General features: G+C 43.2%; 1 protein-coding gene, 1 long non-coding RNA gene and 1 pseudogene across 4 annotated transcripts; 1 reads left to right on the top strand and 2 right to left on the bottom strand.

The window, feature by feature from the left end:
* Positions 1-1,163: 1,163 nt before the first annotated feature.
* Positions 1,164-6,694, bottom strand: LOC124002638 (transmembrane protein 263). 3 transcript variants are annotated; one of them, XM_046310225.1, is made up of 3 exons: positions 6,544-6,694; positions 2,623-2,690; positions 1,164-1,990 (listed from the first exon to the last, which is right to left on the bottom strand). In XM_046310225.1, exons 2-3 carry the CDS (start codon positions 2,681-2,683, stop codon positions 1,692-1,694), a joined length of 360 nt encoding a protein of 119 aa, XP_046166181.1. In that variant the 5' UTR covers positions 2,684-2,690; positions 6,544-6,694; the 3' UTR covers positions 1,164-1,691. The 3 variants fall into 3 exon arrangements, with proteins under 3 accessions (XP_046166181.1, XP_046166173.1, XP_046166189.1); XM_046310217.1 differs by lacking the exon at positions 6,544-6,694 and adding an exon at positions 5,592-5,753; XM_046310233.1 differs by lacking the exon at positions 6,544-6,694 and adding an exon at positions 5,038-5,181.
* Positions 6,695-8,299: 1,605 nt separating this feature from the next.
* Positions 8,300-10,234, bottom strand: LOC123990230 (annotated as a pseudogene).
* Positions 10,235-17,593: 7,359 nt separating this feature from the next.
* On the top strand, positions 17,594-19,175 carry LOC124002634. The gene is made up of 2 exons (XR_006833090.1): positions 17,594-17,837; positions 18,697-19,175. It is a non-coding gene; the product is annotated as an uncharacterized LOC124002634 (long non-coding RNA).
* Positions 19,176-27,996: the final 8,821 nt, after the last annotated feature.

The raw sequence follows: 27,996 nt of genomic DNA, 5'->3' as shown, positions 1-27,996 counted from the left end.
CAGGCCCATGTTGACTCTAATGCTTCCCACAGGTGTGTCAAGTTGGCTGGGTGTCCTTTGCATTTCTTGACAAACCGGTACACATTGCACCTACTACCATACCCTGTTCAAAGGCACTTAAAACAGGTCTTGCCCATTCACCCTCTGAGTGGCACACATACACTATCCAAGTCTCAATTGTCTCAAGGCTTAAAAAAATATTTAAAAATGAACCCGTCTCCTCCCCTTCCTCTACATTGATTGAAGTGGATTTAACAGGTGACATCAACAAGGGATCATAGCCTGAGCAGGCGAAAGCTATGTCAAGGAAAGAGCAGGTGTCCTTAAATGTATTGTACACGCAGTGTATGTGGACTACAATCTGGTAGGATCAAAGAGGAATATGTTACTGTAGTTCAGGCTATCGTGTTGGAATAAGGCACCTGGAACCTACCAGATTGTAGTCCACATACACTGTGTGTACAATAGTGAAAGAACAAAAGAAAGCAACAAAAAGGGCAGTGACAGAGCTCTGTGATTCAGCGCATCATCAGTGAAAACATGAATTCCATACCTTTGAAGGGTAAACGCATCCTAAAACTACTGTCATTGAAAAACATGAGTAGTACATTACTCACACCAGAGAACTCTCAGAAGAAACCTTTTAATGGAACATGTCCCCTTTAGAGAATTTCCCTGGTGGATGAAAAAAAATCCCCATCACATCAGGAACGGGGAGTTTGAGATTCAAATCATATACTTAACAGCAGATGGGAAAAATGAAAACAATTTCCACAAGCATAAACATATAGCCAGGAACATTGACTTCCTGAGCAGAGTGTTTAGTCCCCCATAGCCCTGGCAGGCAGCATTAAAATCCCAGAGTGCCACAGTAATTCTCAGGGAGCAGAGGGAGAGTGATGAGTGTTGTTGTGGGAGAGGGCACCAAAGCTGGGCTGCTGGGCCCCAGAAGCAGAGTCAGTAATCTCAGAAACAGAATCAATCAGAGAGATGGAGTGGAGCCATCAACTCCCCGCCATTACTGACGCTTTTTGCAACAAGGCGCTGCCTCGGTGGTTGGAACAGACCGGTGCTGGCTCCTTCAATCTGAACCCCGCCACAGCCCAGGGATCACGGTGGTAAACCCCCCCTGTGCAGGCCCAGTACCAACCCCCCCCCCCCCATGAGATCCTCTTTATTTTCTGTCAGAGGTGCCGGGCTAGTCATTGATCACGGATTGTCTGACTGCCAGGTGACGTTCAAGTTTTCAACAAACACCGCAATGAACATGAACAGAGCCTAAACATGGTATATGTTCACGGCATGTTTCTTCAACGGTGGCCGAGAGATGGAACAAATATTACGCAATAAAATAGGCTTAATGTTTTCTTGGTTGGCTTCTATCTACAGTAAATACAACATTCAGTCAGTCATTTCATATTTCAGTTTGAGGCACTGGTTTATATTACAGACAAAGATGGGTGTGGTGGCCCCTGCACTGCTGAACAGAAAACCCCTTATTTAATCTCACCCTCAGTGGCCAGGCCATATAATATGGGAGTGGTCCATAGACACTCGCGAATCAGAGTGTCGAGCCCTCCATGAAAAGTGAATACACACGACATTGTTGGATTGCTCCGTAGCCCTCCAGAGTGTAGGCGGATCAGACACGACATGCACGATACCCAAAATGCACCGTCTTCCGCCACTCCTCAATCAGACTTGTCCTTTTTCTTGCCCCCTCCAATAGGAACTTTACTGGCTACTGCTGAGCCTACTGCAGAAACGCCTCCTGCTACAGCACACACCCCTCCTTTCACCAGCCCCACCCCGATGCCGGGTACAGCGGCCACCGAGGTGACAGCGGTCTTGGTCAAGTCGAAGCTCTTCCCTCCTATCCAGGCAACCCCACCCACAGTGGCTCCCACGGCACCTTTAGTGACACTGAAGAGGCCGCCGGTCACTCTGGAGAACATGCCTGGCTGGGGCACTGGGTGATCCTTGTTGCTGTCTGATGAGAGATAATAGGGTTTTAGTGTTGAGAGAAGTTAAGCAGAGGAACACCGAGTAACTTCCCAACTTATGGTAAATGTTCTCTGTTCCATACAGCACAGAATGATGAATAGGCTACTACATGAAAGTTTGTGTCAAACCATGACTTCTGCTTAGAATTGGCCATTATGACCACATTATAGAGTAGTAGCCCCAGTAGAAAGGCAAAACTAAAAATAGTAATGACGGCCCTCAATAGCCCGCATTGCTTTGAATGACAAAATAATCCGTGTGTGGTGGGCTAGACAGAAACTGTAGAACCACTAACAGTGTAGAAGATGGAACGGTAATGCCACCTAGTGGTACGCAAATACAAACGCTTCAAACAGAGATCATTCCGACTTCTTATTTGTGAGGAAATTAAAATCCGACGCTGATGATGTGGACGTAGATTAAGGCAGCCCCTGCACTGCTCTGATTCAGAGGGGTTAGGGTAAATGCGGAAGACACATTTTGGTTGAATGCAATCAGTTGTGCAACTGACTAAGTATCCCCTTTACGTAACTGAGTGTCAGTGTACATTTTTTTTAATCAATGTCCATTTAATGTTCATCAGCATGTGAGTGGCCACTATAAGGAGACTGAACTGACCTGCTGGAGGCTCATCTTTGAGGTACGCTGGGACGTTATCCTGCTGCTCACGTTGACTCATCTTCCCTCTAGGCAGGAGGGAAAACAGGTAAAGTCAACCAATTCCTCAATATTATCTCTTCAGAATTCCCAAATGAAGCACCAGTCTCTGAAGGACTGTAGAGGGAAAAACATCCTCTGGCAGTTAGTGGCTAGTTCTTGAAAAACAAGATGGAGAATGATTGCTCATAGGCCTAACCATCATCTGTTTTCCCCCTGGCTGTCTCAGCTATGTTCAACTCAACAAGATAAAAAAAATTAAACATTTAAATAAATTGATTTCACTCAAGCACTGCTGTTTCGTTGCCTTTATCTGACAGACTGCACCACCTGCAAAGTAGGCTCAACAAAAACCTTTCAAGACCAGAGCGGCAAGTCATAACTGCATCAGTTATGACTTGCCGCGGCAATGTAACATCCATAGCGTAGGAAAAGTTTTTGTAAAACATGCACCTTAGGCTACATCGGCTCAACTTTCTCTGTAATGCTAACTTTCATCAAGATTTTAGATTGTTTATAATAGGTTTCTCTTTCCATTGTCAGTATCCTCTCACGTTTAGCGGCATGATATCCATAACAGTTGTGATGGATATTGGTGCATCATCTATTTCACCAATATTTAGAAGTCCACTTTTTGGGGTATACTGTCTCCAAGGGGCACTACTATACACAGACAAAAAGGTGTGATTTTGATATGATACTAATGCAAAGACATGTCCGTCTTTATTCTTAGTAGAAAAGTCTTGAACAGTCAACATGACCATTATATGCTTGCTGAGGGCCTTTGAACATTCTCATAAGCCTAATTACAATGTTGAAATGCACGTGCTGCTCAATAGCCCAGCTATGCGCATGTAGCCTATTATAGGCCTATGTGGCAGTAAAAATGGCAAACTGAACTTCACACTACTGTAGCCAGCTGATCTGACCAGCTGATCTGACCAGCTTGCCTACAGCTGCACAATGGTTGGACAACCTTCCTGTGTAGATAAATAAAACAATGCAGAGCAGGTGTGAGACATGGCTTGGAAAATGTACCTCAAACTAGTGATGGGAAATGGGGTGTACTCAGAACTGTCCCATTATCCCAATTTTTACACTGAGAATAATGAACAACTGCTAGTTAAGTAAACGGCCTTTTTCATCTTCATGCTAGCTAGCAGTAGCCATTATGGAATGACATGTCACACTGAACAACAAAGGAGCCAATTGGCTGACAATGCCATTCCATAATTGCTGCTGCAGCTTCTGCTACCTAGCATGAGGACTAAATAGTTCCCCCCCCCCCCCCCCCAGAAATTAGCTATATTCTCTGTGTAACAGTTAGGATAATGGGCCAATTCAGAGTTTCACGCATTTCTCATCCGTGGATTAAGGTACGCTTTCCGAGCCATATCTCGTGCCGGCTCCACGTTGACTTGGGGTGCTTTCGTAAATTCACCCTGGCTACTCTAATTTCAGAGCACTTTCATCTGAGTGTACCAGAGTGCAGAATAACTGACGAATTTACGAACCCTCAACACCCATTGAATATGGCTGGTGTCAGTAAAGGTCGGCAAATAAAGCGCAATTAAATTGTTGCAAACAGCAGTTAAGTCATCAACACTCTGGATAACATAAACACAGCCTAACCATCTCCGCAAAGGCGAGTAAAATGGTCAGAGTGAGGTGTTCTCTAATTTGAGTCAGGAAGTAGCTAGCCAATGTTAGCTTGGGTGCTTGATTGATGTGAGGTTAGAGCGCTCAGATTGTTTGTCAATTCTGGCCTGTCTGACAAACGCCCTGAATGAATAACGCCTCTGGCACTCCAGGTTAAATTTGAGAAGCACTTCACTACACCCGCAATAACATCTGGTAAATGTGTGTATGTGACCCATAAAATTTGATGTAATTTACAAACACTTTTAATCTACACAGGAAGGCTGTACTACCATAGTGCTTGCTTAGCTGTAAGCAAGTGGGTTGAATCTCCTGGTTAACAGTACAGTAAACTATGCTAGTCTACCTTAAGTCTATAAGCAAACTTTGCTCTCCATGTCCCCGCATTGCACACGCACAGATACATCATTGTGTAAAAGCTTTCATGAGACTATCCTTAGACAAAGTACTAGAATGGAAATTAGAAATGGACATGCTGGCTAAAGTATGTTCATTTCACAATAAAAAAAATAGTTTGTCAATTGTATTCAGTAAGCGACAATCGAAAACAGTTTATATGGCCACCCAGTAGGCATATAACGTTAGGCATGCGGTCATTAATCTAGATTCAGTAGACCCAATTTGTGGAAAATCAATTGATATGGCTCTTGAAGTTGAAGGTGTGGAGCTGGAGTTAATTTAGTTATATTAGCTAAATATCAAACTTGTAGTACTCACGTTAGCTAAGTAGTTAAAATGGCTGTGCCCATGATAAACATACAAAAGATGTTCAATTTAAAAAGTTGTTCGAGTTGTCTAACGTTTACCGAGTGACGACGTGGCAACAGGCTACCAGTCCAACCGAGTTGACGTTTGGCAACTAGCTGTGTAGCTAGGATAGCAACCACTAGCATAGACTGTTAGCTAAATTAGCTAAATGTTTCAGCAAAATATGCTCCCTCATTCACTTCGATTTTAAACTCCACTTGCTACGCGAAACACTTTTCTTTATGAGTGTAAGAGCGAAAAACAACAACCAACTTTTAGCTAGCTAAATCACTCATCTTGACTGAAGCTGCATGGCTAGCTAACGTTAGCTAGTTACTAGATAATTAGAACACTAGGTAGCTAACTAACGTTACTTTGTTAGTTGGAGATGACTTAATGTAGTGTAGAATGCCTTTCTATTTGAATTGTGCGATAACACAAAATAGTTGGAGTTTACATAAATCGATATAATTGTTTTAGCTAAATAATATAGCTAGTGTTATTTTAGCCATTTTACAACGTACCTTGGTGTTTGTGTGTCTTATCTCTGACACCGCAACTACCCAGCTCCCATCAGCAACTTTTCTTTTGAGAGTAACGTTAGCTACAGTAGCCAGGCATTAGCCAGTAAACTACAAGCTTTGCTTCCACCCCCAGCCAGATAGGTCACAATACCTGCATGTATACTGAACAACAACACAAACGCAACATTTTCAAACATTTTAATGAGTTACAGTTCATAGAAGGAAATCAGTCAATTTAAAATTCATTATGCCCTAATCTATGGATTTCACATGACTGGCCATACGCCCACCCACTGGGGAGCGAGGCCCAGCCAATCAGAATGCATTTTTTCCACAAAAAGAGGGCTCTATTAGAAACAAAAAAATACTCCTCAGCACCCCTCAGATGATCCCGCAGGTAAAGAAGCCGGATGTGGAGGCCCTGGGGCTGGATTCACAAAACCTTCTTAAAAGAATACATTTCTTCTTAACTGCCACTTTTCCTTAACTTTAGAAGTTAAGCAAAGTTGCTAATTCCTCAATAAAGTTATTGGAAATGTTTTTCCCAAGTTTCTTCCTAAAAAAAAGTTAAGAAGAAATGGGATTCTTGAAAATAATGCGTCAGGATTACTTCTTGGAAATGTAGTTAACTTTAGAATAGCTAAACCCTTGTCTTGAGATGAATGGATACTTTTCTTGCGCCACAGACATGTTGGCTACCGGATATTTAAATACAGCAAGAATACAAATTAAACACGCATTATCTAGCTAGCTAGTAACTAACAATAGTGTAATGAAACAGCAGGAAGCAGGTCTCGAACGCACGACCTTATAGCCCGAGGTCCGGCGCGCTATCGACTGTGCTGCAAAGGCATGCTCGCGCTATCTCAATTTGCAGATAAGAACTTGGCGAATGCTAATGTCATTAGTTGTTTTGGCTTTAATGGCTTTGCACGTTAGCTAACTAACTTACCAGTCGTGCAGTCCCTCTACCACCATCTTTATGATGGACAACACCTTCTCCTCCAGCTGTCCACATGACTGGTCACTCAGCACCCTTCTTCTTAGCAGCCTACTTGATGTCGGACCACTTCTTTTTTACAGCGTCACTGTCCCTTGCCATACCCCCGACGGCAGAGACAGACTCGGTCCCTTGCCATACCCCCGACGGCAGAGACAGACTCGGCCACTCGCCCATCCTTTCTTTTTGGTCTCTTCAGTGACGCCGCAGTTATCAATTCTCCCCAACAGCAACCTTTTCCTGGCTGCTATTTCCTCCACCATCTCCTTCAATCTCTTTTCTTGGTTATCCATTTTTGATATGGCTAGTCTGATGGCTATAACGTGTGAAAATTAATGTAATAACCAAAGCCGATCATCCCTGTCACATAGGCTTTTTTTGTATTGGTTTCAAGCACGTCACTAATGTCAATGCCTAAGAGAACTACGAATTCCTAAGAACATTGAGGAATTGCATTTACGAACTATCTTATGAACTTCCTATTTTTTTTCCTTGAGAAACTTCTTGCGTTTTTTCGTAAATAAAGTTTCGTGAATCCGGCCCCTGGGTTGCCGTGTTTACATGTGGTCTACGGTTGTGAAGCTGGTTGGATGTTCTGCCAAATTTGCTAAAATTACATTGGAGGCAGTTTATGGTAGAGAAATGAACAATCAGTTATCTGGCAACAGCTGTGTTGAACAGTCCTGCAGTCAGTATGTCAATTGTACGCACCCTCAACACTTGAGACATCTGTGGCATTGTTTTGTGTGACAAAACTGCACATTGTAGAGTGGTCTTTTGTCCCAAGCACCTGTGTAATTATCATGCTGTTTAATCAGCTACTTGATATGCCACACCTGTCAGATGGAGGGATTATCTTGGCAAAGGAGAAATGCTCACTAACTGGGATGTAAACAAATTTGTGCACAATTGGAGATGTATTTTTGTACATATGGAATATTTCTGGGATCTTTTTTCAGCTCATGAAAATTAGGACCAAGACTTTACGTAGAAGGCTGGTGTGATCCAGAATCTGGGTTTACAGGAGACGTTGACTATTGCGATCCTTGATTCAACCCTTTTGAAAACCCTTATTCTGGTTGACAGTTTACTCCATTGTGTCATGACAAGCATTTCGCTACACCATCAAGAGCTGCAAAATGCATATGTGACAAAAATTTGACATGCTCAGTCTGGTGGCACAATTTTCCAGCATAGGCCTATTAGTCATACATTTTATTGGTCTTTGAGAAAGGTTACAAAGAACTGGGAAATGTATCAGTTATATACTGACACTTCAGACGGCACATCTTGAATAATGTTAATCAGTCAAATATTGGACAATGTAACACCTACTCCATGTACAGGTTGTGTTCCCATTGACAACAACGCTATATTTACACTAGTCAGATATGAAGTTGAACCTCCATTTACAGTTTAGATCCACCATTTGTCTTAAATACAGTCAGGTGCAGTCTGAATGTTACTTGCAGATGTACCAACAATTCTTGTTGCCATGTCAATTGCTAATCTTCGTTGAGTATGTAAATTAGCCTACCACCCCCAAAGTTGAGACACCATGCTAGGACATTATTGCAATTATACACAGCCACACCTGCCAAGTTCCAAACCATCATACATGTATCAATAAAAAAAACACGAATTCAAATGCTTGGAGTTATAATTACACAAGGGGCTGAACAAGTATAAAAATGAATTGGAGGCAAATTTAGTATTCATCTTCCTCCTCACAACCAATACCCGAGTCTGCCCCCACCTCCTCATAATCCTTCTCCAGAGCAGCCATGTCCTCTCTGGCCTTAGAGAACTTCCCTCCTCCATATACCAGTGCACAAAGGCCCGCGTGGCATACATCAGGTCAAACTTGTGGTCCAGATGACTCCAAGCCTCTGCAATAGCTGTGGTGTTACTCAGTATGCACACAGCTCTCTGCACCTTGGCCAGATCACCCCCAGGCACAACAGTAGGCAGCTGATAGTTGATGCCAACCTTGAATCCTGTGGGACACCAATCCACAAATCGAATGGATTTGCAGGTCTTGATGAGGGCGATGGATGTGTTGACATCTTTGGCCACCACGGTACAGCAAGCAGCAAGCCATGTACTTTCCGAGCCTGGGATCACACTTTACTATCTGGTTAGCCGACTCAAAGCAGGCATTTGATCTCAGGAACAGAGAGTTGCTCGTGATAGGCCCTTTCTGCTGAGATAATGGAAGCATAAGTGACCTGGGGGAAGTGGATACAGGGGTAAGGTATCAGGTTGGTCTGAAACTGTCAGGTCCACATTAAGTGCACCATCAAAGCACAGGGAGGCAGTGATTGAGGAGACAATCTGGGCAATGAGGCGATTCAGATAGGTATAAGATGGACGCTCCACACAAAGATTACACTTGCATGTCAAAGATGGCCTCATTATCCATCATGAAAGAGCAATCTGAGTGCTCCAGAGTGGTGTGTGTGGTCAAGATGGAGTTGTAGGTCTCCACAACTGCTGTAGACACCTGGGGCACAGGGTAGACAGAGAACTCCAGTTTGGACTTCTTGTCGTAATCTACAGACATACACTCCATCAACAGCGAAGCCTGAGCCAGTCCCACCCCCAAAACTATGGAAGATTAGGAAGCCTTGTAGTGCATTGGTCTGCCTGAGAAAATTCACACATTAAGCCATTTATCCAAATATCACCATACAGGGACTTGCAATTAGACATTCAGAGCCACTCATCATTTTACACATTATGTCCAGTACGGACTCCACAATCTCCTTTCCAAAAGTGTAATGGCCACATGCATAGTTATTGGCAGCATCCTCTTTGCCACTGATGAGTTGTTCAGGGTGATACAACTGACGGTAGTGTCCGTTCCTTATCTCATCTAGAATAAATTATGTTGACACATGCAGAAAGGCACAAAATAAAACTACACAGCACAAAATTCAAGATATTACATGCCGATGAACACCATGACATTTGATGTTGTGGATCATGCTATTCAAATACATCTTCCATACCCATAACTGTAGGCTCAAATCTATGAAGACAGCCCTGGGAACATGTTTCCCACCTCCAGTCTCACTGAAGAAGGTACCAAATGAGGAGTCAGCCAGGGCTGCAGTTCTGGACTCATGTATTCTTCCATCTGGATGGAAACCATGCTCCAGGAAATATAACTCCCAACACGCATTGCCCATCTGGATACCTGCTTGGCCGATGTGTACATAAATGCACTCCCTCTGTCAACAATAAATAATTGGATGCCATGTCCATATCAGTTACTATTTTTAAATTTGATATACTGCGTCTTGTAGCCAAACTATTGAGGTTCAATTACAGGGAAAGTAGGGCTCATAAAACATTTTTCAGGAGATTACTAAATACTAGTGCAAACATAACTCCAGAGGTACCATTAGAGAAGGTCATTATATATTTATTTAGTTATGAAACACTTCAGCTTACCATTGTTCAGCAGTTACAAATGGAATGTGATTTCAAGATGGGACACTTGACCAAAAACTGAAACAGTTTAACATAGTCAACAAAACTTCAAGTGCAAACAAAACAAATAATACATTCTCATGTCAACCTGGTAGTACTACACACTTCAGTCTAAAGCATACCACAACAGTACACTCACCTTGCACATTGTTAATGGGCCTGGCTTATAAATTATTCAGCAATCAAGTGTAGGGGTGTGGCTTTCAATTGACATTGATTTAAAGAGGTCATTTTATTTTTAGCTACCAAATTATATAAATTATATATATAGAGTGATATCAGGCTGTACCAAAGATGGTGGATAAATGAAGAAAGTTCACTCAGGCTGTTTACCATTGGAAAAAATGTTCAGTTCCTGTCTACTTAGGTGGGTGGCTCTCCCGTAGACACCAATGCGATAGCAGCTTGGTCTGGTCTACTTAGTTAATTGACTTCCATTGAAACAGAAAAATTAGTGAGTGGGATATCTCGCTTCCTCTTCCTCTTCTGTTTCTGGCTGTACTATAGGGTTTTGTCTAGAAGGGATACAGCTTTTGTCAAAATGGACTTTTCATAACAGGTTTAGGAGAACTTACTTTTGTAACAGTATTTTTATTGGAATTTCACAATTTTCACCCATATTAAGAGATACAACAACAGACACAAAGCACACAAAAAAACACAAAAAAACAGCACTCACTTACACATATATATACACACACACGTATACGCGTATATATGTGTATATGCATGAGTGTATGTATATGTATGTGTGTCTATCTATCTATCTATCTATCTATCTATCTATCTATCTATCTATCTATCTATCTATCTATCTATCTATATATATATATATCTATATATATATATATATAGAGATACACACACATACATATACATACACTCATGCATATACACATATATACGCGTACGCATACACATACACACAGATACATACATACCACACACACCCATACATATGTACACCATTTTCCTCTTCCCGCTCGGTACTTGTCTCACTCCATCCCCATCATTGCGTCTCTCAATACATACATTTTAAACAAACTTACGAACAGAAATTAAACAAAAAATCTCAGTTTAAACCAAGAGGTTAGGTTCCACACATGGAACATACAATGTAGTTCTGAAATACATAGATCCCCGCCATTCTAAGAGAATCCTTGTAGCATAATAGCTGATACCTCAGGTTCTAGGTAATTTCGACAAGGTTCCCATACTTTGCAGAACTGGTCTGTTTTAGAATGCAATGTACATGTCAGATATTCCAGAGGCACCCATTCAAATAGTATCTTATGCCAATCTTTAATAGAAGGAACCTTATCACTAATCCACTGTAAAAGGATGTTTTTCCTCGCTGCGAAAGTAAGGATGTTGTAAAGCCTCCTTTTACCCACAGAAGTAACATGCCTACTAGGGAGACCTAACAGTAAAGAAACTGGGTCCAATTCTAGATCAACCCCTAGGAACTTTTCAATTTCTTGCAGAACACCAGACCAGTATCTTTGTATTTTGGTACATGACCATAAACAATGCGTTAGGGTGCCTGTATCAGTTTTGCATTTAAGACACTGAGGGGAAGAGGAAGTGGGGCTAAAAGCATGTCTGCGATTTGGGGATATATGCCATCTGTGTATTATTCTTAATTGGATTGCTCTAGTACGATTACATATAGATATTGTTTTTGCATATCTCCAAATCTCCTCCCACATCTCTTCGTCAATAGTAACAGACAATTCTTTCTCCCACACTTGTTTCACCCTTTGTGTGTTGACAGCAGAAAAGGACCTTAAAGTATCATAAAACAGACTTACATACATTTTCCTTTGTGGGAAAAAAAGCATTCTTTCAATGACAGACACATCACGGTTACCAATTAAGGTGGTGCTCTTCCGAATATAATGTCTTACTTGTAGGAAACGGGAAAAGTCCTGCTTTGGGAGTCAATATTTATCAACCATCTGCTCAAATGACAATAAAATCTTATCAGCAAATAAGTCATTTAGCCTGCGTATGCCCTTATTAAGCCAAAAGTTAAAGCCAGCATCCAGCAATCCTGGACTGAAATCTGGGTTGTTAAGAATTGGGGTAAGAGCAGAGGTTAGTTTGGACCTTCCCAGGAAGCGTTGAACTGACCTCCATACTTTGAGTGTGTTAAGTGTAACGGGATTATTGCAGTGATCTTCTACAGACTTGAAACTTCTCAAAAATAAGAGATCCTGTAAGGGGTATTTTGAAAGAGAAGTCTCAATGTCTAACCAAATAGAGGAGTCATCATTTGTGATCCGGTCAGAAATATAACAAAGGTGGGCACACCATTGATATAACCTGATATTGGGCAGGTCCAAGCCGCCCATAGAACTTGGCAGCTGCAATATTGCCATCTTAAGTCTTGGCTTGCGTTTACTCCATATAAAGGAACTTAGCCATCCATTTACATCCTTTATTACCTTATTGGAGAGTAATACTGGGATCATTTGGATTGGGTAAAGTAGTCTAGGTAAAATGTTCATTTTCAAGAGGGATATTCTACCCAACCAAGAAATCGGGAGAGAGTTCAGGCGCTCCAGATCCTGTCTTATTGTTTCAAACAAGGGAACAAAATTGGCTTTGTACATTTGCTGGAATTTAGGAGTTACAAATATACCCAGATACATGAAACCTGAGGGAGACGGGAGGAAGGGAGGGAGGAGAAGTATTAGGTACAGAGTGTAGGCTACCAAGTGGCATAGCCTCTGACTTAGTTAGGTTAATCTTGTAGCCTGAGAATTCACTGAATAATTCAATAATATTAATAAGAAATGTAATTGCAGTCTCGGGACTAGAGATGAATATCAGGACATCATCAGCATACAAGCTTATTTTATGGTGAACATCACCAATGAGCAGCCCCTGTATAGCAGGCGTTACCCTGATGGCCTCGGCCAGTGGTTCCATAACGAGTGCAAAGAGGAGAGGGGATAAAGGACAGCCTTGTCTGGTACCTCTGTATATAGAGAAGATATTTGACCTTCGCCCATGAGTAAGGACAGCAGCCTGAGGATCATCATATAAAACTTTCACCCATTTTATAAAGTTGTGCCCTAGACCAAATTTCTTTAGAGCAAATAATAGGTAAGACCACTCCACACGATCAAATGCTTTCTCAGCATCTAGGGAGAGCACAAGACCATCCATAGCACTTTGTTGGTAGGCTTGAATTATGATGCGAAGTTTCGCAGCTTTTTGTTAAAAATCGCGCAACATTTCAAAGTCCTGCTACTCGTGCCAGGAATATAGTATATGCATATGATAAGTATGTGTGTATAGAAAACACTCTGAAGTCTCTAAAACTGGTTAAACCGTGTCTGTGGCTATAACAGAACATGTTTAGGAGTAAAAATCCCTGGGAAAACTGTTCACCAAAAACACAAAAAAAATATTCATCCGCCAGTCAATGTATTGTTTAAGGCGAGAGAAAATAGATGAGGATCCGATTAGAATCCCTACAGCTTCCACACGATGTCGCCAGTACTGGCATTTCATGGCTGGTTTATCCTTGGTGAGATGACGTATAGGCACTTCCTGTCTTGGGGCGCACCAGAGGATGTTATGAAAGTGAAAACATGGACGATGATTTCAAGACTTGCTGCTATCGAATACAGATCGCCCCGTGATCAATTTGATAGATTATTAACATTTATTAATACCTAAAGTTGGTTTAGAAAAGTAGTTTGAAGTGATTTGTAAAAGTTTATAGGCAATTTCTTTTATTTTAAAAAGTGACGTTGCGTCTTGTAAAGGTGAATGTTCCTGGATCAGACCGGCCTTCATAAAATTACATTTTGGCTATACAATGACGGATTTAAATCGGGAAAAACCCAATTGTGATGTTTATGGGACATATAGGAGTGCCAACAAAGAGGCTCGTCAAAGGTTATGAATGTTTTATATTTTATTTCTGCGTTTTGTGTAGTGCCGGCTACCGCAAAATCTTTTGTTTAGGTCTCGTTCAGGTATTTTGGGGGGTGTATGCTATCAGATAATAGCTTCTCATGCTTTCGCCGAAAAGCATTTTACAATTCTGACTTGGTGACTAGATTCACAACGAGTGTAGCTTTAATTCAGTACCTTGCATGTGTGTTTTAATGAAAGTTTGAGTTTTATTGAAAACTATAGGTGGCGCTCTGAAATTTCCGCTGATTGATGTTCCTGCACAGGAACTCAATTCCGCATCATCCCTAAGAGGACGAAGCCTTTTGGGGAAGCCGCCTGACATTGTTGCATGACTTACGGCCCTTAATGAAGCCAGTTTGGTCTCCTTTCACAATTAGTGGCAGTGAGTCCTCTAATCCTGTGGCTAGAATTTTAGAAAGCAATTTTCTATCCACATTCAGAAGGGAAATTGGTCTGTACGAGGAACTCTGGACATTTTCCCTTTTTGAGAATAAGTGAAATGTTGGCTTCTCTCAGCGTTTGAGGGAGCTGGCCATTTGAAAATGAGTGGTTAAACAGATCACGCAATGGCTCAAGGATCAGTCCATGGAATTCTTTATAGAACTCACTACAAAACCCGTCTGGTCCTGGGGCCTTACCATTTTGCATATTCTTAAATTGCGAACATTATCTCTGCCTTGGTAATAGGGGCATTAAGGAGAGACCTCTGTTCTTCGGAGATAGTAGGGAGCTCAATCTTACAAAATAAGTTATACATTAATTTGGGTGCATCCTTTGGCAGTTCTGAGGCATAAAGGTTTGTATAATTTTTAAAAAATGAGTCACATATCAATTTATTTTCATATAAATGATTACCATCAGAATCAATAATAGTAGCAATTGACTGAGAGTCAGCTCTCTTTTTAACTAGGTATGCCAAGTACTTTCATGGCTTATCGCCATGTTCATATAACTTTTGCCTAACAAATCTAATTTTCTTTTCAGCGTCCTGTGTTAGGAGAGAGTCTAATGTTGATCTAATAACTGATATTTCCTTTAATAGGGCAGGAGTGGGAGTTTTAATGTAGTCCTTCTCTTTAGTTCCTAATTCTTAGGAGAACATACACAGCAGGTGAGGAGAATTAACCGAGCATGTTTGGATAATGAGCTAAAAGGTTAGGAAAGGGTTAGGACTAGCTAAAAATAAACTACTTCTGACATCAATTAGAAAAAAGCTGTTTCCCATCCAGACATGGCTGTACTATAGCCCAGGGGTGTTCAAATCTTACCCTACGAGGTCTGGAGCCTGCTGGTTTTGTTCTACCTGATCATTAATTGCACCCACCTGGTGTCCCAGGTCTAAATCAGTCCCTGATTTAGAGGGGAAGAATGAAAAAAGCAGTGTAAATGGCTTCAAGTGAGGTCTAGATTTGAATTTGTGTGATCTAGCCTATCTATTTAATGATTCATTAATGGAAATGCCCTTCTGATCACAGGAGGCTGCTGAGGGGAGAGTAATGGCCAGTAATGGCCGAAATGGAGTTAATGGAATGTCACCAACACATGGAAACCATGTGTTTGATGTATACGAAACCATTTAACATATTCCGCTCCAGCCATTATTACAGCACCACCAACTTCCCGTGCTTCTAATTTTCTTAGGAGCCTCAAATCAATGTTGGAAATTCAAACATTGCGGATTGTCAAATTAATTTTCGGTTTAACAGAATACTAATCAGCTAACATTTGCTTTTTTTTTTTTAAATATACAGCTGTCTTGTATAGGCTAACTAAACCTGGATGACAGGAGCCATCCTCCCACTCTCTCCCATCTTGGATAGAAAGTTGTTGATTGCAAAACTAGTCTATTAATGCCAAATAATACAGTCACTCTACCCTCAAACTACTAGGAATTGTTTTATAATGGAGTGTACTATCTATAACTATACCGTCTTTAGCAGGGAGTTAGGTGTTAGCTGTAAACTTTTTATACATATTTGATTACACATCAAATAACCTAACAATGAGGAAAAGGTAATTGGCTTGAAGATAAATTCAGCCTCTATTTATTGTTGAACTCAGCGGGTTTTGTCTGGCTAATAGCCTACACAAATGGGCTGCAATATTCTAGGTGAAATAAATTAGGCCTAAATTAAATTAAGTCTAATTTGAGACACCCTTGGTGTTACAAAAGGCTGTGAAGTATTTGTAGTTAATCATATCAGTAATGTTAGTTCATCATATCAGAGCTGTATCTCCGAACACCGGTGAAGTGGAGCAGAGCATGCTGGGCGATTTCCAGCTCAGAGAAGATCAGCTCGAGAGAAGTAAAGCAAGAGAAAGTTCCAGCCATCCTTGTGCTTTCATTGTGTTGGCCAAGGCCAGTGTGTGTCCGTTGATATGTAAGTACATCTCAAACTGGCTCTAACCAGAATAGAAAGAGGAGTGGGAGTCCCCGGTGCACAACTGAGCAAGAGGACAAGTACATGTGTCTAGTTTGAGAAACAGACGCATCACAAGTCCTCAACTGGCAGCTTCATTAAATAGTACCTGCAAAACACCAGTCTCAACGTCAACAGTGAAGAGGTGACTCCGGGTTGCTGGCCTTCTAGGCAGAGTTACAAAAAAAAGCCATATCAGACTGGCCAATAAAAATAAAAGATTAAGATGGGCAAAAGAACACAGACACTGGATAGAGGAATATATATGGGCCTCCCAAGTGGCGCTGTAGTCTAATGCACTGCACCGCAGTGCTACAGTAGCTGTGCCACTAGAGATTCTGGGTTCGAGTCCAGGCTCTGCGGCAGCTGGCCACGGCCGGGAGACCCATGGTGCGGCACACAATTGGCCCAGCGTCGTCCGAGTTAGGGGAGGGTTTGGCCGTCAGGGATGTCCCATCGTGTCCCATCGTGCACTAGCGACTCCTGTGGTGGGCCGGGCGCAGTGCACGCTGACACGGTCACCAAGTGCACAGTGTTTTCTCCGACACATTGGTGCGTTTGGCTTTCAGGTTAAGTGGGCACTGTGTCAAGAAGCAGTGTAGCTTGGTTGGGTTGTGTTTCGGAGGATGCACCGATCTCGACCTTCGCCTCTCCCAAGTCCGTACGGGAGTTGCAGGGATGAGACAAGACTGTAACCACCAATTGGATACCATGCAATTTGGGAGTTAAAGAGTAAAAATTCATTAATAAAAAAATGACAACAACAACAAACAAACAAAAAAAATATATATATATATGCAGTGCCTTTGGAAAATATTCAGACCCCTTGACTTTTTACACCTTTTGTTTGGTGAGGGTGGATTTGGTGCCTATGAGGAGTACCGTTTTATCACTGTTGAGCTTGAGGAAGCTTTGTTGCATCCATGTTTTTATTGCAGAGAGGCAGGATTCAATGTAGGTCATAGGTGTTTTGAGGAGGGATTTTGTGCTGAGTTAGATCTGGGTGTCATCAGCATACCAGTAGATGTCGAAGTAATGGCGGATCTGACCGAGGGGGAGGATGTAGAAGATAAAGAATAAGGGACGCATTACAGAGCGCTGGAGGACACCATGTATAACTACAGTTGAGTCTGAGGTGTGGCCATTGAGGGAGATGTAGTCAGTCCGGTTTTTGAGGTATAATTATGGCAAGGAGAGTGTGGTGCCCTTAACACACCCTCAAGCCTGGTGAGGAGGATCTGATGGCTCACTGTGTCAAAAGCGGCACTCAGGTCAAGAAGAATCAGAATGTTGAGGGCACCAGCATCAGCAGAGGTCAGGAGGTAATCAACAACTTTGAGGAGTTCAGTTTCAGTACTGTGGAGTGGGCGGTAAACCAGACTGGAGGGGCTCTAACAGGTATGTAATTGGGAGGCAACAGTACGTTCCATAATCTTGGCAAGGAATGAGAGGTTGGAAATGGTTTGGAAGTTATTGAGGATGGTGGTGTCCAGTCCTGGCCTTTTTAAGATGGGGGGTGACTGCAGCTGTTTTGTAAGGGACAGTTCTGTGGGCGAGTGAGTGGTTGACGATGTATGGGATATAATGACAGAGAGGAGGAAGTTAGACTTTGATGAGAGCAGTGGAGAGAGGATCCAGGGAGAAAGTTGTAGTCTTGGATGACACAAGTTTTGAGATATATGGAGAGTCAATGGGGGCGATTTCAGAGAGCTGGGTTTCAGGGGTGACTATTGGGAAGTTGACAGGGGGAGGGGAGGCTGAGATATTGATCAGTCACATAATTAGTCATGCTATCCCATGTTTTACTGCTTAAAGAATAGTATCTTGTTATATGCTATTGTTTATTCTAACCAGATACAAACTTCTCTTGGTGTGACTTATTCATAAGACTGGGCTTACAGCTAAGGGATGATTGGGTGCAACCGCAGCAATCTAAGAAAGTCACATGTACTCCTTTCTGCAAGGTTCTTTACAATAGCGTTTGTTGTTTTGAATGCAGTTAGACGGTTGAGCCCTCAGGCTAGCAACCTCATGCTATCTTAAAGTCTGCACAGACAACTAATGACCTTTTACACACTATCTGCTGACTGCCACGTATACAGAAAGAGGTTGTATTTTCTCTATATATGCAGATACCCGGCTACGTTTGTTAAGCTTTCAACGCTGAACAATTCTTGGTGATGTTGATTGCTTAATTTTTGCAAATCTTATAATAAAGCTGTTGTTGGAAGAATTTACAGTCTCTCTCTTCTTATAGAATTACCCTGACAAAATTGGCGATGAGGATGGGATGGCTAACTGCGCTTGCTGATTGCTCCCGAGGAGACCAAGATTACCTACGCACAGGGCTGCGTTAGATGTGACTCGGGAGCCCACACTCTGACTAAAACGGAGCAGAAATGGACACGCCTCGAACTGACTGTCACGACCTGGCCATAGAGAGGCTTTTTATTCTCTATTTTGGTTAGGCCAGGGTGTGACTAGGGTGGGCATTCTAGGTCCTTTTTTCTAAGTTTAGTATTTCTATGTCTTGGCCTGGTATGGTTCTCAATCGGGGACAGCTGTCTATCGTTGTCTCTGATTGAGAACCATACTTAGGTACCCTTTTCCCCCACCTGTTTTGTGGGAAGTGAACTCTGTAGTTGTTCAGGGCACATAGCCCAAAGCTTCAAAGTTGGGTTTTTGTTCTTCGTTTTGTTCGGCGTCATTTTTATATAAAGTACAAATGTACGCTTACCATGCTGCACCTTGGTCCAGTCCTTCAGCCAGCCGTGACACTGACTGGGAGTGTCAGTGAGTTGATACGCCATTCCAGACAGACGAAATAGATTTTAAACATCATAGAAAATCCTGTTCTGGGACAGGTTGTGCACATGATGTCTTTGTTGTAGCAAAGACACCCATGGTTAGAATCTTCAGTTATTTCTGAATGGGGGAAGTCCTGGAAGTAATTATAGGGCAAACATCCTGTTGAAGAAGGGTGATCTCCAATTGGAATCTTTTTGTTCAAGCAGAAATAGAGACAGGGGTTGTGTTTCTCTGTTGAAGCAGAGTGACAGCCATGGGATGATATGACACGGTTACAAGTTATGTGATCCTTGGGCATAATCCTGAGATAGAAATAAATACATTGTAATAATTCAAATTAATTAGTGTACTGGTAAAACATTTGGTTATGATTGGGAAACCAGCTATACATTTGAAAACCTACATGGGAGTTTGCATAGGAGGAACTACTATGTGGGTATAACATTTAAAATGACAGACTAATTCTATTAAAAAAATGTAAAAGGAAGGAAGACGTTCCTAATTAAACACTGTTGTTTGTGTTTGAGTGTGTGTGTATAGCGGAGTTTCACAATGGGAGCCATGAGCAGCAAGAGAGAACCTTGCCTGCCCGATCCAGTAGCCAGACCAGTGAAGGTCATGGCAGATAAAATGGGGCAGGGATATTCTGGAACAGGCACCACTGTGGCAAAAAGTAGCAGATTTCACATTGAGTGAAATTGTATTAGCAGAATATAAAAAGAAATGAGAAACGTTTGAGGAAACCAAGAAAGGCATGACATGTCTAATAGACTGAGAGTAAGTTTAGAAAGTGGGAGAGGGAAGCCAAAAGACAGTCAGACAGGAAAGTTAAAGGAATAATGGTGAAAGAAAGTTAGAAGGAGAAACAGGGATGATGATGACTTTCCACTCCCCTATTATACCCCTGTATCCACTGTACCAGCACCGGCCCTGGTTGTCTGAGAGCAGCTCGCTCAGCCGTCTCCCCTACCGCAGCTCTACCAGCAGACCCCTTGGAGGTGGCCAATGAGCAGTGGAAATCCGTTCCATGCACCGCCAACATTGAGTGCCGTCTCTGGTGTTAATGGACTCTGGGAATCCACCATCGAGGTCGACCCCTACCACGCAGCTAATTCCCTCACCCGCAACAGTCACGAACAGAACAGGTGAAAAAGGGGACCCACCTTTCTCCAGGCACCTCTGGTAATGTTCCCTAATCCACAACCGCAACCTGCAGACAGTGAGGAGGGCCATCACGAATGGCACCCACTTGCCAACATCCAGAAGACTTGGAGACAGGACGAAATGAAGGACATTGCTAAAGAACTTCCAGATTCTACAAAGGACGCTGGTGATTTTACCACACAGCTACTTAAGATGGCCCGGCTGAACAAGCCATCTGCAGCTGAGATCGCGCACATTTGCCGTATCAAGATGAGGCTGCGATGGGCTGACGTGGAGGGAGGCTTTGATGAAAACTATCAATGGGAAGAGGGTAAAGCCTATCAAACCCAACTGGCTATGCTGTGTGATCGCATAAAAGAACATTACCCACCCATGACCGATTGGGCAGCTATCCATAGTTGCATGCAGAAAGCTAAGGAGTCATTGGAAGACTAAAGACAGACTGGGGACCTGCTACCGTAAGCATAGCAGACTCAAACCAATGACTGATGGCTGCCACAATGATGACGACGACAACCTTTTTAAAGCGGCCCTAATGAATGGACTTTTGCCAGCCCTTGATAAACAGTTTAAAATGACTTGCATTAGCTGGAAAACTACCAGTCTACAAGCGGTTATTGAACAATGTGAACATGCTGAGAGGCAGCAATTATCTCAACAAGACAAGACAAAACAGAGAATAGAAAAAGGAGTGAAGTTACAAGCTGCACAGCTGGCTTTTATCAAGGACAGGGCCAGCAGCAGCAGGCTCAGGAAAGATCTCAAAATGATGGACAGAGGGGAAGAGGTAGAGGATGAGGAGGGGGAGCCAGTGCTGACGGGTGGGCCAGACAGCAGCAACAACAGTACAGGAACTTTGTTTGTTATAACTGTGGAAAAGGACATTTTTCTAGAAAGTGTCGAAACACAAGTGAGCAGGGAGCAGCAGGGGGTGGTTGGAAAACCGGAACTCTATCGAACACCTTCCTCACCTCTACCATGAAATCCTCCAGATGACGACAAATGGTAGATTGTTGATCCCAAACTGCTGTAGCCCAGGAGAGCGCCCTTCCTGAAAATAAGCATAATAATATACACTATCTTTGATCGGTCCGAAGGAAACGAATATGGCTGTAGCTCAAAAATAAGGGAGCATTGAGAAAGAAAACCCCAGCAGGTACCAGGATCCCCAGAGTATCGCTCCAGAGGAGGTAAGCGGGGTTCTTGGAGAGCCGGGGTAGCCTGTACAAACTCACCACTCATAGGGAAAAAGTTACTGGGTGGTTGGGGCTTCTCAGAGGTGGCAGGCTACCTATGAGCTAACTCCCTGATTTGCTCCATAATAGCCTTAAACCCTTGGTCATGGCGTTCAGTCAGGGAACGCAGCCCTTCCAGAAGGTCCTGTAGTAGCTCCTCATGTCTCTCAATGGTGGCTCCCTGCAGGGAGACAGCGTGGCTGAGCTGGTCCAGGTCTGCTGGGTCTGTTATAGCCAGTTCGTACTATAAGGATACAAGGCCAGACTCAGATGCATACACGGGAGGCAGATGGTTTGAGTCTTTGATATTTATTTGTATTCCAAAAGGGTAGGCAGGGGAATGGTTGTGGACAAGCAAAAGGTCAAAACCAATTCAGAGTCCAGGAGGTACAGTGTGGCAGGCAGGCTCGAGTTCAGGCCATCAGAATGGTCAGGCAGGTGTGTACAGAGTCCAGAAACATGCAATGGTCAAAACCAGGAGGACAAGACGAACTGGCACAGAGAAACAGGAACTGGGAAAACTGGGAAAATAAGCGACACCTGGAGGGGGTGGAGACAATCACAAGAACAGGTGAAACAGATCAAGGCATGACATAAATAGGGTTCTGAGGCGTCTCCTTCGGGGGACAGTAATGGCATGGCAAGAATAGTCTCAGTGTCGTTGCTATACAATTTCACAAGTTATAATAAACACTATAGTAAAAGAAAAAGATTTTAAAAAGCCATAAATCAACCAATGAAATATATTGTAGCTCCCATAACACCAAATAATGACTGAACCCATCCAAACAGATTCTAATCGTTGTCTGGTTGGTGTTTGTTTGCTAGATCACCGCTGAGCTCTTTCAGATGTTCCACTACCATAGTCAAGTTACCCTCACCCCTGGGTGTGAATGTACAGCAATGGTCACCTATCATTTCACACTCCCCCCTCCCGTGCTAGCAACATGTCAAGCGCTACCCTAATCTATATGGCCGTGCGGCTTGCTATTCTGTCTTATTATCGAAAATCCTGAAGTGGTTAAATTTACCAGTGATTCTAAATGATATCCTAATCGATCTAACCATGGGCATTTTCCGATGCTCCATACCAAGGAATTAATATGCTGGTATCTTGAAACCACAGTGAGTCAATTCAGCTCCTTCTCATTAAGTCCTCCCACATACTTGATGTTTTGGGTTTTTCTTGGCTCCAAAAAGACGACCCAGATATTAACTGGACTACAGGTTCCATTCTGGGTTGGAGCTCATTTTGCCATTCACACTGCCTAAAGGCGGCACAGCCATCTCCGAAACGTCTGTCTCCAGGATTAAGTATGGCCTCGGATCTCTCTGCCGTGCCCGCAGAGTATCATGACCTCCTGGAGGTTTTCAGCAATACTCGTGCTACCTCCCTTCCTCCACACCGTCCTTACGATTGTGCTATTGATCATCACACCGCCTCGAGGCCGGCTATATTCCCTGTCAGGTCCTGAGACCAAGGCCATGGAGGAGTACATCGAGGACTCACTGGCTGTTGGGAGCATTCGCCCCTTTGCCTCTCCTGCCGGCGCAGGATTCTTCTTTGTGGAGAAGAAGGACAATACCCTGCGTCCATGTATTGATCACCAGATCCTCAATGATATTACGATTAAAGATCGGTACCCTCTACCACTTCTGTCCTCAGCTTTTGAACCTCTCCAGGGGGCTACTATCTTTTCAAAATTGGACCTTCGGAATGCCTACCACCTTGTGCAGATACGCGAAGGAGACAAGTGGAAGACAGCTTTCAACACTGCCAGTGGACACAATGAGTACCTGGTTATTCCATTTGGACTCACGCGCCTGATGTCTTCCAGGCACTGGTCAATGATGTGCTCCGGGACATGTTGAATTGTTTTGTTTTTGTCTACCTCGACGACATTCTTCATTTTCTCTCGTTCTGCCCAGGAACACGTTGTCCATGTTCGACAGGTCATTCAGCGCCTCTTGGAGAGGCTGCGAAGTGCGAGTTCCACCACTCAACTATCTCCTTTCTGGGATACATTATTGCTGAAGGGAATGTACAGATGGATTCGGAGAAGGTGTGGTGGTGGATTGGCCCCAGCCCACGTCCAAGGTGCAGCTCCAATGGTTTCTGGGTTTTGCAAACTTCTACTGCTGTTTCATTCAGGGATCAGCAACCTGGCGGCTCCCCTCTCTGGACTCACCTCTCAGGTACTGTTCACATGGTCCCCAGCAGCAGACAAGGCTTTTGGGGATCCAAAACAGAGATTTACTACTGCTCCCATCCTAATCCATCCGGACCCAACTCGTCAGTTTGTGGTGGAGGTTGATGCTTCCGACGTGGGAATAGGGTCCGTTCTTTCCCAGTGATCCGTCCAGGACCAAAAGCTTCATCCCTGTGCTTTCATGTCCCATCGTCTCAACTCTGCGGAGAGGAATTATGATGTTGGGAACCGGGAATTCCTAGCAGTTAAGATGGCTCTGGAGGAGCGGAGACACAGGCTGAAAGGGGCGGAACATCCATTTCTGGTATGAACGGATCATAAGAATTTACAATACCTCCGCACTGCCAATTTCACCATCTCCTACGGCCCAGGGTCAAAAAAAGTGAAGCCGGACGCTCTATCCCGTCTGTACAGTTCCACTGCCACTCCCTCTGAATCTGAGACCATCCTCCCTGCCTCTTGTTTGGTGGCTTCTGTTGTTTGGGAAATTGAGGCTCTGGTCTGCAAGGCACAGCATTCCCAGTTGGACCATGGGGGGGAAGAGGGGCAACTAACCAGCTGTTCGTTCCTGATTCGGTCCAGCCTCAGGTCCTGGAATGGGCTCACTCTTCCAGGCTTACCTCTCGTCCTGGCACTCGTCGAACTCTCTGGCTTTCCTTCGTCAATGCTTCTGATGGCCCACCATGGTTCCTGACATCTCGGCCTTCGTCGCAGCATACATGGTGTGCGCACAAAGCAAGACTCCGCGGCAAGCTCCGTCTGGCCTCCTACAGCCACTCCCTGTCCCTCATCGCCCCTGGTCCCATATTTCCCTGGATTCTGTCACTGGGCTTCCTCCGTCAGATGGCAACACCACCATCCTGACGGTGGTAGATCGGTTCACCAGGCCACCCATTTCACCCCTCTTCCGAAGTTACCTTCAGCCAAGGAGACGGCCCAGCTTATGGGGCAGCACGTCTTCCGAATCCATGGACTCCCGGTTGACATTGTCTCGGATCGGGGTCCTCCAGTTCTCGTCCCAATTCTGGAAGACTTTCTGCACTCTTATCGGGTCATCAGCCAGCCTGTCATCTGGGTTTCATCCCCAATTTAACTGCCAGTCGGTGCAAGCCAATCAAGATATGGAGACGGCACTCCGGTGTCTTGTTGCTAGTAACCCCAACACCTGGAGTCAGCAACTGGTCTGGGTGGAATATGCCAAGAACACTCTCCCCTGCTCAGCTACTGGACTATCCCCCTTTGAATGCTCCATCAGCCCCCACACTTCCCAGAGCAAGAAGTTGAGGTCAACATACCTCCAGTCCAGATGTTTGTCCGCTGCTTTCGGCATAACTGGAAAATAGCGTCTACTCTTTCTGAGATTGTCCTACTAGCGGTGCGTTGAACTGTATCCGACCCAGGATGCCCACGATGCTGCACAGCTCTAACTGTGTCCTCACAGGGAAGATGGTCATGGAGTACTCCAAACCCAATGAGTGCCCTCTGGACCCTGGTAGACAACCTAGCTGAACACCTTACATGGTCGCCACTCTGCTCCTGGAGGTCTGCCTGCAGTATGTGCTGCCTGCAGGTAGGCTAGAACAAAAAACATGCACACACGGTGGCCCATCCCTAGTACCCTAGAACGACTGCAGTAATGCCTAGCATCAGAATGCGCGTGTGTGTGTGTGTGTGTGTGTGTGTGTGTGTGTGTGTGTGTGTGTGTGTGTGTGTGTGTGTGTGTGTGTGTGTGTGTGTGTGTGTGTGTGTGTGTGTGTGTACTTGCGTCCTTCTCTCTACATCCACAGGGGTCCACTTCATTATCAAAGGTCAGGAGAAGGTCATTCTGGTCCAGGAGCAGCTGTCAAAGAACCACATCATCGTGGGGCAGGACAGGAAGGGAGCAGTGGGAGCCTCACTCATATCTAGAATGACTCGACCAGATTGTGAGTCTCCCTAGTTAGACTCTAGCTGCAGTTTGGTGTAGATGCTTTGCTCCTATTGATATTTCCATACCTACTTTCTTTCATGATTCATTATATGAATGTTTTCTGATTTATTGCTTACTTTAGTGCTTTATTATTGTAAGACTGTATTGGCATGTCTGTTTATCAAAACGTCAGTTCACTTGCCACCACACTCAACTCAAACTGCTGTGCAATGTGGTTACACCTGAGTCCACATGAGGGCGCTGTCTGACTAAAATATGCCAACAGAATACAGATAATGCCAAGCTCTTCCACCTCTACCCTGTTCAGCCTTGTTGTTCAATGCGTTGGTAGTGGAACCCACTTGTGCCACTCATTAAGACCTCATTTGATTATATAATATAAAAATGAGCAAATCTAATGTTTTAGCTAATTTCAGTATGTGAACATGCTGCATCTATTACCATTATATAACACTTGCTACTAATTTTTGAGCTGAATATTTGATTGGATTCATTCAAGCAACAGCAGAACACATTTTTTTTAATCCCCACTTTCAGTGAGTTGTCTTAGCTTTCAGTCATCCTCTTGTTAAACATTTGGGCATCTTTATATCACTCAATAAGGTTCATATCCGTGACACCTAGATTAAAATTGCTCTATTAACCTGTTGGCAGCAGTAGCATCGTTGATTTCCTCTTGGCCAGCCCTCTCCAAACATGTCCAATGTGGCTAGTAGAAAGAGGAGGAAGGGAAGCGCTACTAAGGTACACAATAGTACATTTTGGTAGATAGAAGGTGCTCTTTGGTAAAAGGGGTAAATTGGTCATCAAAAAGAAAGAAGGACCAAGGCACTCTTCATATAATTAATTAAAATGCCTTTATTAGTATGGCATGTTCAATAGAAACAACTTTTTTTTTTTTAAACCGACGGCAGCATGGGCTTCGTCAGGGAGTACAAAAAAAGGAATACAAGGTCCTCTTTTTAACAGCTTTTCAATTAGCCCTAATTGGAAGAAGGAGTGGTTACAAAATTGATTGGACACACCTAGTAAGCAATACACATTAAAAGGTGAAATACTGTAGCTAATTTATCATAAAAATACAACTCAACTAGAAGTATCAGAACACCAAAAGGTAGTTCTAACCTTAAATATGACTGGGAGAAGTGTCAAGAATAAGAAAGCAATATATTCCATAGTACACTAGAACACAGCAAAACATGAACAACAACAGTCTAACCGTAGCTGAGGGCAAATTAAGCAAAATATCCACTGGATGACAGCAAATGGACCCATCACAACCTTACAGGAAGGGTGAGAAATCCATATCTTCGTTTAAACCAGGGTATTTAGTGGTCCGTAGTTTGTAAATCCATATCTTCATTTAAACCAGGGTATTTAGTGGCCTGTAGTTTGTAAATCCATATCTTCATTTAAACCAGGGTATTTAGTGGTCCGTAGTTTGTAAATCCATATCTTCATTTAAACCAGGGTATTTAGTGGTCTGTAGTTTGTAAATCCATATCTTCATTTAAACCAGGGTATTTAGTGGTCCGTAGTTTGTAAATCCATATCTTCATTTAAACCAGGGTATTTAGTGGCCTGTAGTTTGTAAATCCATATCTTCATTGAAACCAGGGTATTTAGTGGCCTGTAGTTTGTAAATCCATATCTTCATTTAAACCAGGGTATTTTGGCCTGTAGTTTGTAAATCCATATCTTCATTTAAACCAGGGTATTTAGTGGCCTGTAGTTTGTAAATCCATATCTTCATTTAAACCAGGGTATTTAGTGGCCTGTAGTTTGTAAATCCATATCTTCATTTAAACCAGGGTATTTACTGGCCTGTAGTTTGTAAATCCATATCTTCATTTAAACCAGGGTATTTAGTGGCCTGTAGTTTGTAAATCCATATCTTAATTTAAACCAGGGTATTTAGTGGCCTGTAGTTTGTAAATCCATATCTTCATTTAAACCAGGGTATTTAGTGGTCCGTAGTTTGTAAATCCATATCTTCATTTAAACCAGGGTATTTAGTGGCCTGTAGTTTGTAAATGCAAAAACGTTCCCTTTGGTTTAACTGTTTAAGACGGTCCCTTTTTCTAATAGAGGCCGGAATATGATCAATACCCATAGCTTGTAGGGAGGTAGGGTTTCCATGGTGTAGGGACTTGTAGTGCCTTGCCATGGGGTAGTCTTCATTGCCTACCCGTATGGCGTACTTGTGTTCC

This window comes from Oncorhynchus gorbuscha, linkage group LG02 (genome assembly GCF_021184085.1).
Source record: "Oncorhynchus gorbuscha isolate QuinsamMale2020 ecotype Even-year linkage group LG02, OgorEven_v1.0, whole genome shotgun sequence".
NCBI classification, from domain to species: Eukaryota; Metazoa; Chordata; class Actinopteri; order Salmoniformes; family Salmonidae; genus Oncorhynchus; species Oncorhynchus gorbuscha.
The sequence above is the reverse complement of the archived record's forward strand: the minus strand, read 5'-3'. Positions and strand labels throughout refer to the sequence as shown.

What these genes read in the sequence shown, in the direction of transcription:
- LOC124002638 (XM_046310225.1), bottom strand. Translation starts at nt 2,683, where the DNA reads ATGAGTCAACGTGAGCAGCAGGATAACGTCCCAGCGTACCTCAAAGAT. An exon ending in CAAAGATGAGCCTCCAGCAG is followed by an intron (nt 1,991 to 2,622) that starts GTCAGTTCAGTC and finishes ATCTCTCATCAG; the next exon opens with ACAGCAACAAGGATCACCCA.